General features: G+C 37.4%; 1 protein-coding gene across 1 annotated transcript; it reads left to right on the top strand.

The window, feature by feature from the left end:
• Window positions 1–1,231: 1,231 nt before the first annotated feature.
• Window positions 1,232–6,585, top strand: LOC115584877 (interferon-inducible GTPase 5-like). The gene is made up of 3 exons (XM_030422752.1): window positions 1,232–1,299; window positions 2,001–2,571; window positions 3,831–6,585. Exons 2-3 carry the CDS (start codon window positions 2,016–2,018, stop codon window positions 4,460–4,462), a joined length of 1,188 nt encoding a protein of 395 aa, XP_030278612.1. The 5' UTR covers window positions 1,232–1,299; window positions 2,001–2,015; the 3' UTR covers window positions 4,463–6,585.
• The last annotated feature ends 4,346 nt before the right edge of the window (window positions 6,586–10,931 follow it).

The following is a 10,931-nucleotide window of genomic DNA, read 5'->3' as shown; positions in this document are numbered from 1 at the left end:
ACGCTTAAAACACAGTGCAAAGTTCTGACCCCATGCTGTTAGCGTTCAATGCTACATCTCCGTTCACGGAGCTCTGTAATGGCTGGACCAAATTTGTTCGCGTCTTCGGTACTGGCAAGTCAAGGGTAGCTTGAGCAATGAAGCTGCATGTTTAAATCGACCGAAGTTCTCCTTTAAGCCCCGCTGTTGCGGGCATGTGTATGTTGTAAAATGATGTTATCATGAGCTTTATTATTTGGGTTTAAAAGGCCCGGTCATTTGCCCCGCCCCCGGCCCGGCTCTGATTTGTTACCTTACCGACCCGCACCCAGCTATTTCATTCACAACAACATTTGTATAAAGCAAGCCACTTTTCCATGTTGATAAGAGCATTACAATGTGAAAAAATAATGGGAAAAAAATAAACAAGGGACATTTAGAATAGATACAAATGTGCGATTAATTGCGATTAATCGTGAGTTAACTATGACATTAACGCGATTCGCAATTAAATATCGTTTGACAGCACTAGTTTATTCTGCATTAAAATGTCTCAAACGACAAGATCTTTGTAATATATTTTGTTGAGTTGTATACTGACATTATCCAAAATGTTTCCAAAAAGTGAGTTAAACAGTCAGTTTGTTGGTGTGCTTGTTTATTTACATGTATGTACATTTACTCAAGGATTATATAGTAGATTTTCTACTTTGTTAAAGTAATCAGTAAAGTGAAAGTATGAACCTCAGGGAAGATGTAGCCTTTCATATAAGTTTGTGTGTGTGTGTCTTTGTATGTTTGTGTATGTGTGTGTGTAAAACTAGTCCTTTTCTCACAGAGACGCCGCCTTATCGTTGCAAAGAAGGCCTTTACGCCACCTTCGTTTGTTCACACTGAACCAAACAGTACCGGTCTTAAGCTGCTCTGGTGTGTCATTTCACACAGCATGGTGGCGTTGCAGAACCGAGAGGTGTGACAGCACATCATGACGATGACATCTGTGTGTTTTATTATTTTTACTTTTTTTTTTTTTTAAAACACCCCTGATCTGGGCCTCTTTCATTATTGTATATAAACATTACTGAAGCAAAATTCACATGAAGTTCTGAGTCTCTTTATTGTGTTTAGTTTGGGACTTTATACTTTATTTATAACAGGAAGCGTGTCTGAGTGTTGAACTGTTGAGCTGAAAAACAGGAAACATATAAAAGGAACGTGATACCAAATTTGTCTCGGCTTCTTTGCATATAAAGTCATTCAAACCAACAAGCTGCAGTCTCTGCATTTTTCTAGAAGACACATTCTCCACAACAGCATCAGGTAAAGTTGTCAATCTGTTATTAAGCGTCCTTGGGTACTCTGAAAGGCGCTAGATGAATTAAATGTATCATTATTATTATCATTATGATGATTATTATTATTATTATTACAAAGTATGTGCCTATGCTTAATTAATATCATATTGGTCTGACTGTATTTGTAATCCCTTAATGTTCCACTGGGGACAAAAATGCACTGTATCAGCTGTATACACGAACTGACATAAAACAAAATGTGACAAGTAATTTAAGCTTTTTTTTCCATGCTGTGTTATGTGTTTGACCTTGTCAGTGATATCTGCAAACTTTGCAGGACTCACAGGTCGGAATCATACACTTACGGCAAATTGTTCCAGAATCGTCTGTTACAGCATCAAGAAAAGAGTTCTGTCTAAGTAGTTTTCAAATTATTATATTAAAAGAAAAAGAAACAATGATTTCTTTTTCTGTCAGCCCTAATTGTTTATCTGATCATATTTGTAATTCTCTAATGTTCCACTGAGGACAAAAAATAAACCACATGAGCTGTATTCACAAAGTGGCATCAAAAGAAAATGTGACAATTGAATTGAAGTATTTATTTTCCTTGCTGTGTTATACCTTTTGACCTTGGCAGTGATATCTCCAATCTTTGCATTCTGTCTATGTATGTGCATGATGGTAAATAATAGTGAACTTTCTTTTTCTTATTTCTTAATACAGATTTCAAGGATCACCATGGATACTCCACATGACCGTGAAATGAATGAAGAAATTAAAGAAGCTCTACAAAACAACAATCAGGCCTTAGCTATTGAAAAGATCCAAGAGCGTCTGGACAAGGAGAATAACACTCCACTAAAAATTGCCATCACAGGAGAGTCTGGCTCTGGTAAATCCACCTTTGTTAACGCCTTTAGAGGCATAGACAACAGTGCTGAGGGAGCTGCCCCTACTGGGGCTACAGAAACGACCTCAGTGGTTACACCATACCCCCATCCAAAGTATCCCAATGTTACACTGTGGGATCTTCCAGGTGTTGGCACCACCAAGTTTCCAGCTGATCAGTACCTGAAACATGTTGGATTTGAGAAGTTTGACTTCTTCATTATTATCTCAGCGACTCGCTTCACAGAAAATGATGTGAAACTCGCTCAGGAGATCCAGAGGATGAAAAAAAAGTTCTACTTTGTTCGCTCAAAGATTGACAGTGATTTATACAATGAGAGACGGAGTAAGAGAGAGTTCAGTGAGACCAGGACTAAGGAACGAATCAAGGACAACTGCATTCAAGGTAAGTGACTTACGGAATCATTAACAATAACTGCAAGATTATTAACTGGATTTCCATCATTAAAACCTGACAAGCCCAGCATTTATTATGTTATTCAGTATATGGATCCACTATCTTGCAAAAAATCTAGCAAAATGTAGCTGCTTAGACTTAGAAACACTTTACACAAGTATCAATGTGTTGTTGTCATCACCAGTTGAAATGGAATTTCTATTTAATGAGAAAATGTACCATATGTCCGCATACACAACGTTATTTAGGTAAAAATGACAATTCTAAATAAAAACATGAAGTCTCAGGCTCAGTGGCTTATTGTGGTGCAGAAATTTCATTTGGAGGAATTTTCAGTCAAAGCAAACAGCAACAATAAGTCACCAAATGCAGGCATCTGACTACTGAGCCCTGGAGGTGACATGGATGTTTTTTTGTTTGTTTTTTTATCTCGTGAGTGCGACTTACTGTATCTCGCCCGCAAGATAGTAATTAAGATGCAGTGAACGTTGGGTGTTCACATCCACCTAAACTCAACAATGATGGGACACTGGAATCATGAACAAGTGCCGTCTTATATTGTAACATAGTTCTCAATTGCAGCGTTGTATCGTACATAGCCATCTTGTTGCACTCTGACTTACAGAATGTTAACTACTGCCTTATACAACAACAGAGCAATAGTATGTCTGTTGTATATAATAACCAAACACAACAAACCTTTAGTGTTACTGTGAAAGCCGAGAGAATGCGTTCTATGTGAGAATATCGTGGAAAACTGAAGGCATTTTAGTAAATTCAGGTTTTCTGTCACAACTTTCACATGAATATGATTCTATATGCACCTGCATCCATTGTTAATCGTTTTGTCCATTGTTAAACTCCTCCATCATCATGGTTAGTACCTCTTATCGTTACACAATAACAATAAGACACTTTATTAATTAATTAATCAATTATAATTATGAGACGGTCTTGATACATGATAATGTGCCTGCATTAAACCGACTAAACCCCCATCCATGTCACCCCCAGGGCTCCGTAAGTTTCAAAGTTGTTAACAGTTATTTCATTTTATACACATACCTAGAAAAAGGAAAGCACAGGAGATTACAGCATTGGTTAGAAACAAAATGAGAAGCAAAACAACATCTAAACTGAAAAGTGCATATTATTGAGTGTATATAAAAGTAAACAAACAATTTCAATGGTTTCATCATTTATAAAACTAATAATGACTAATAACATGTATTCCCTTTGTGACACAGGTCTTCAGGAACAAGGTATTCAGTCTCCACAGGTCTTCCTGGTGTCCAGCTTTGAGCTCCGTCTGCATGACTTCACTCTGTTCACCGAGACACTAGAGAGAGAACTTCCTGAACACAAGAGGAATGCTCTGCTGTTTGCCATGCCCAACATCAGCCAGGAGATCATCAACAAGAAGAAAAAGGCTTTCCAAGCCAACATAAAGTGGCATGCTATTGCTTCTGCAGCTGCAGCAGGAGTACCAGTTCCTGGGCTTTCTGTTGCTGTTGATGCAGCTTTGCTGGCTGGTGTTGTCACAAAATATGCAGTTGGTTTTGGTCTTGATATCCCATCACTGGAGAATCTGGCTGTAAGCACAGGGGTGTCATTAAGTGATTTGACGGCTGTCTTAACTTCACCACTGGCTGCAATTGAAATAACCGCTGATCTTATGCTCTCGGTGTTAAGTCAGTGTGCAAGTACCATTTTTTTATTGGCAGCAGAGGAAGGATCCAGATTCATTCCAATCCTTGGAATCCCAGCAGCAATGATCCTGTCTTTCACCACAACTTACAGAATGTTGAATCTTATACTCAACAAGCTTGCTGATGATGCACAGAGGGTGTTTGAAAAGGCCCTGGACACCACAAAGTGATAGACTGGCTTTAGTTGTACATTAAAGGGTGCTCTGATCGATTTTTTGGGGTTGATCACTGATCAGTAGGAGCAGTAATGGATGATACCGATCAAAAATCACAAGGACGTTACTTCACTTTATTGTCATCGTTGTTATTAGTGTTGTTGTAAATTTGCCACCAAAATGTTGAGAAAAAAACCCAATTTATTTAATACTGATTTAAAGAAAAAGTTAAACTAAATGAAAAGTTAAAACTGTAGAAAGAGATTCAAAAATAAGTCAATAGGACAGATAAGATAGTAAAAATTCTGTGTGTCATTCTCAGTTGTGTCAGTCTTTGTGCCCTGCAGCCACTACACCACTACTGCTCACTGCTCCACGTCATTTATTTACTGTAAACTGAAACAGCAGTCCACTGTTTAAACTCTGTCAGCTGTTGGCTCTGAACTGGGCTCAACCAGACGGCGTCACATCGTCCCCTCACTCAGGGGTGACAGAAAATAAAAACTTTCTTGAAAAGACAATCCAAGATCATACATTGAATGGGCTGCATCCAACTACAGTATGTTGATTACAAAAGAGATCATCTTCTCATGTTGTTGCCATAGTTATCTCTCTCACCACAGCACTGACTGGCCTCTCAGTGAGAGACCTAACATAACGAGAAACGTTCCTTGGTACCGGTCCTTCTATGCCCTCAGTCACTAACATCTTTCTGGTAGGAGCTCGTGAATATATTGCTGGTTAAACCAAGAGGACACTAAATATCTGTACTGATATTAGCAGGGGTGGAGCTAGTTAGCTGTTAGCAGCCAGGGAGCAGCAGAGTCCTGCGCTGTGTGTGGTTGTGGCTTTGTAGCACAAACAAACTGTCTCATGTGTTTATCTGACGGTAAATGAACGTTTATCAGCTGATAACGATTGTTGCCCTCCTGATCAGAACACCCTTATGTACATTATAAAGAACTGAAACTGGTTGTTGTATCATTCAGTGAGAGAGTTTGCTCATGTCACAGATCTGTGCAAAAATGTATATTCTTTAATTAGCAGGTGTGTTTTTACTGAATGTTATTATTGTTCTAGCTTTTTGAAATGGTATTGATCACAGTGTACAAAGTGTGTCTGTAAGTTGTGTTGAAGACACAAATTTGACCACAACCTAGAATTTCTTTAAATTCAATTCAGAAATATAGGATTTACAAACATGTTTTATTATTAACTTTCATATTCATTGATGATATTTTGTGTGTGTATTCTATGAATCATATAAAGTTAAGATTAAGTATTTGTATCACAGCAGTTACGCTTTCTATAAAACATTTTCTTATTTCTATAATATCTGAGGCTCTTTCAGCAACTGGAGCCCTTAATTGTTTTACTGTTGAATATAAAGTTACAATTGCATTAATCCAAAATATTTCCAAAATGAAATGTGTTGTTGAAAATTAAAACCTGTTTGGCACCTTCAGTAGCTCACCTGTGCAGAGGCACACTAAGGTTGAGTCCTCGGCAGCGACCAGTGTTTGACTTTCCTTTTATTATGTCGGGTTTTTATTTTACAATGTCAATTTTTATTTTGATGAAACAAGTTTATGTGCTCTTGTGTTTAATTTCCTCCAGACAATGAAAGAACCTAAGAGTCTTAGACGACCTTCGACTCAGAGAGAGAACCTGAAATGTATCCAGAAGTTCAAAATACAGAAATTATTTCAGAGAGTCTTGTAGGTCTGTTGCTGTCAGCAGTAATTTCACATCCTATTTCAAACCAGGAAAAATTTGACTTAATTAGTCAACGTGTACGTCACTGACTCCATGAGGTCGTTCAGGAAACACCTTCCCTTCTGAGGAATTTTAGCTAAACTGACCTGAAAGTGTATTAATTGTTATAATTGTGTGTTTTTTTGTTTTTGTTTTGGGTGATGTGGTCCACGTCTGCTATAAGACACAGTAGGAGCATGTCAACGTTCATTAAGTCTATCAAATTAAATAAAATGTATTGTATCTCAGTGGCTATTTTGTTAACATGATACCTAATTACAAAGAATTCTGTCTCCTAATTATATCTTGATCGTTTTCATTTGCTCATTTTGATTGACCTGCAGTTTCTTTGCTTAAAATATTAAATCTCCAATTATATGAACTATCTGGATATTTGTCATTTTTGTCTGATCCAAATTGTTTACACATTATTTTTCTGATAGTTTCAGCACTAATTAAGTGAATGAGTTCCTAGAAGTAGCTCATCAGTGGAAGATTCAGGCTGTGATCCTGTTAACTAACTCAGAATATCAGTGTGCAGCAGAAACAATCTGAGCCAGGTGCATTGTGGGGATTCTTCAGTGTCACGGTGGGTTTGGTCACAGAGAATACGTTCACTGTGCAGCAGAATAAAGCTAAATACAGTCCAAACTGCTCAGAGGAGACATTAATCCTGCACAGTTCACATACAGGTTACTGAGGACTCAACCTGACGTCTTAATTAACACACACACACATCAAGCCAACATGCAACTCAACCTAAACACACAAGATTATTTAAGTGTCCAGTAACTTTATTATTTTCAGTGAGTGCTGTATGCTGTTTTCACCACAAGGGGGCACCTGTGAGCCTGTTTAGTGAGACAAATACCTGCACTGCATCTTTAGATGAATATGACTCTTATTCCTGCTGTCATCTGTTTTAACGTCTGCAACATCATCTGAGCAGCAACCATTCATTTAGCTGTGTTTAACCTGATAAACTGTTATTGTGAATATTCATGTGAATGTTTGAGCTTCACATAAAAGCTTTAACTGAATTGTGTGAAGATGGTTTTATGTCTCTAAATCATTATGTTTGGATTTCTGTCTTCAGAGAAACATTACAAGACTTCAGGCTCAGGTCTTTAATGAGTAAATGATTAATTAATTCATCAGTAAAATAATATGAATGAATGCTTTAAAAGGTGGTGTAATCCAGGCCAGACCTGAGCCAAAGCTTCATGTGAAGCCATGCAATCAGAATTACTGCTGCTTGATATGAAAAGCCTCCAGTACATGTTCAGCATCATTCTTTGGTACTGACAGTTTTAACTATACATCTTCTACTTCAAGAGAAGAAAATGGAATACACAATCAGAAGTCAACATTTCTTTAATGTTCAGACGTCAACAATCATGATAAAGTTGAGAGGAAGCCAGCAGGTAGAACAGGAAGTTGTTCTCATGGACAGTACAGTGCGCTTATCTGTGTATTTTATCTTCAGCATGACAAAAACACATTTTTCTATCATGTTCACTGTCTATATAAAAGCAGCAGACGCTGAACAAGGAAAAACCCACAATGTCATGAAAAGTTTGAGCTATAAATGCAGCAGATTTCAAATACAATCATTGTTTAATTGTGAGAATAGAAGGTAAATAACAAATAACAGCTGTGTTTGTAACAAAGACACAGTTCACCACAGTTTGAATTTAAACCCAGTACCAAGGAAAGATACGCCCATTTCACGTCCGAAGGAGACGCCTGTTCCCAGCACCTTTGCCTCCACTTGTGTTGGACTGATCTTGGCGCCGGTGTCTGCAGACAGACCGATGGTAGCTGTCGCAGGCCCAGCTGAGACTGAAGTACTGGCCAGTTCTGCTTTAACCATAGCTCTGGCACCGGAATCAGACAATCCTACATCCATGCTGGCACTGGGTCCTTTGGCCTCAAAACCTTCAGAGAGACACTTCATTTAATCTCAATGACGACTAGAGAACAATCATACCAGAGAAAGCTTGTTCCAAAAAAAACATGGGGTCAAAGTCTCAAGAGAGTCATAAAGGATGAAACTTTCTAAAAGTACAGTTTGTCTCAGATATCAGTCGACAGAAGAACATCTGATTTACTGGACTTCAGTCTGATTTGTTAGTTTAGGGCAGGGGTCATTGAAACTGAGAGCTACTTCATGGGTACTGAGTCATACGAAGGGCTACCAGTTTGATACACTCTTCTGAAATATCAAATTTGCTCAGTTTGCCTTTAAGTTATATATGATTATTAATGATTTATGATACTCATCTATGTAAAGACTCTGATCACGTTAATGATTTCTCACAATAATTATCAACAATGACTTAAGAAGTTGGGAAAAAGATAATATCAATATTCAATTTTCATTTTTAGAACAGGCCTGAGGGCTACTCATGTGGTCCCCATGGGCACCATGTTGGTGACCCCTGGTTTAGGGTGACAAGTCATCAAGGAGTCATCAAGCCAGATTGTTTCAATTCCATAAAACCTTCTACACCTGAGGAACTGATGTGTCAGACAGTGTTCTCTCAGTGGTGGAATAAACTCTCATCACTAAAATCATTTCACATGTTGTTGTTTTCAGAAATATAATATTCTCTGTTCAATTTTGACTTTCTTCTCTGTGTCTAATGACCATTATGTACATAACATTGCAACTTTTTCTTAAAATATCAAAACTGAACCTTCTGAGTTTTTTTAAGCATGATTTGTAGTTGTCACATTTTTCTTCACTGTGGGCTCATTTTTCATGAATACAATAGTCCTGCACCTCTGTGAAAAGAGGTGAGGAGAAGAAGAAGCTTTTTACGTAGTAAAACAGTTACAATGCCATAAATCATTGAAAAATGACTTTCATTGATAATCTATCCTGCTTAAATTGATTTAGAAAAGAAGAATCCATACATATAAACATTTACAACATGGCCAAAATTGTTACCAACATTGGAATAATGTAATACAATACTTACAATAAAGATAATAATATAACAACTTCAGTGTATTTTTTCAAGGATCTGTTTTTGTTGAACAGCTTGTTTTTTAAAAATGAGAAAAGTAGAATAAAGTGATTCTGATGAAATACGATTTTAAGTTGGATTTCTTCATTTTCCTAGCAGATATGTCACATGACCATATGATACAATTTACTTTAATATTTGGTGTAATTTTAGTGATTTTTATTGAAAGCCTGTTGTGCGGTTCAGGGGGTATAGTCCCAAAATACAATTTTAACAGCCCAGTGGAGTAAATAATCTATTTGACTGAAAAGAACTTAATTAAAACGAGATTTACTCGTGTTTGAAAGAGAGAAAAGGGAAACTTTGTTATTTGTTTTTGCCGATTAATATTCACATTCACTAATATTCAATTTGTACCAAAACAATGATAAACTTCACATTTGACTTGACTGTACACATGTGAACATACGACATATTAAAGTTTATTTAACATGAAGGTACTAAAAATCAAAGTTTCAGCAGTTTGTTTTCCTCCAATGAGATCTGTCAGCTCTTTGTCTCACTCTCAGTTACTAAAGTTATAAATTAACAAGAGGTTTATTAAATGTAAATGTTACATCTGTCTGCTCGATACTATATTTTTTAGAGGAAAGTATATACTTACTACCTGACATCTTCAGGATGAGTTTACTGTGAAAGAAAAAGAGGAAATGTCAGCAGCAGATAAAAAACAGAGTTTCTCTGTGAGAACGACCTCATGTGGAATAAAAATAACTGTGGTAATGAACATATTCTGTACAGATCTATAGAAAATTATATTTTATAATGTATCTGGAAAGCCATAAAGCATGTTTACTTTCAGCTGAAATAATAAAGCTCACATGGTGGACTGCTTACCTGAATGATGTTCCTTTGTTAACAGCAGAAGTTGTGTGCTGGTGCGATCAGCTCAGATGCTGGAGTGAACACAGTTGGGCACAGTGCATATATACAAGATGGGGGAAGAAAGTGAAAGTATGAAAATAGCTTAAGCAGTCTTAAACAAAGGAGCCAAAAAATGAGCAGAAACCACGAACTGACACTGATCAGTTTCATCGTTGAGTGTAACTGAAGTAAACAGTTAAGTAAAAGTATGAATTTCAGGGAAATTGTAGGCTTTAATATAAGTCTGTGTGTGTGTGTGTGTGTACAAAGTGGGAAAAGTTAAAGTCACTCATACTAATAGGACTCATGTGACTTGATATTAACAGCTGGTGGAGGCTAGAACTGATCTAAATCTCCATGTGAACATATTGACTTGAGTTCATCCTGTAAACATTCACTGCTTCTTCATATGAAATGCCTCCAGTAAATGTTGAGCATCATTCTTTGGCACTTCCTGGGATCAACTTTACATCAGGGACATCGACAACACAGTAACTCCGGACAAATAAGAGAGTTGGTGAAAATCCTGTCCAACAGAGAGCTGACCTAACCGGAGAAAAATGACGTTGTTGTTGCCAAAGGACTGAACTTTACAGTAACTACAGAACAGATTCTGGTTGTAGATCTCAACACAGCAACAGAGTCAGACATCAGAAACAACAAGCTGGCAGACACAGAGGAAGAACAGCTACGGTTGAAGCTATCAGCTGTTCTTGCTTATGCAAAAGCACGTCCTCCAACCACACTACTGAGGAAAGGAAGGCCCTGCATCACTCAGAAGAGACAGACAAAGAGAGATGCACTGTGGTGCTGAACACAGCAGAGCACCACAC

Source organism: Sparus aurata, chromosome 7 (assembly GCF_900880675.1).
Source record: "Sparus aurata chromosome 7, fSpaAur1.1, whole genome shotgun sequence".
Classification (NCBI taxonomy): domain Eukaryota; kingdom Metazoa; phylum Chordata; class Actinopteri; order Spariformes; family Sparidae; genus Sparus; species Sparus aurata.
This window is presented reverse-complemented; position numbering and strand designations above follow the sequence as displayed.

Bases quoted from the DNA above. Each gene is read 5' to 3' on its own strand.
- LOC115584877 (XM_030422752.1), top strand. From the start codon at position 2,016: ATGGATACTCCACATGACCGTGAAATGAATGAAGAAATTAAAGAAGCT. The intron at 2,572-3,830 runs GTAAGTGACTTA...TTTGTGACACAG, and splicing joins CAAGGACAACTGCATTCAAG to GTCTTCAGGAACAAGGTATT.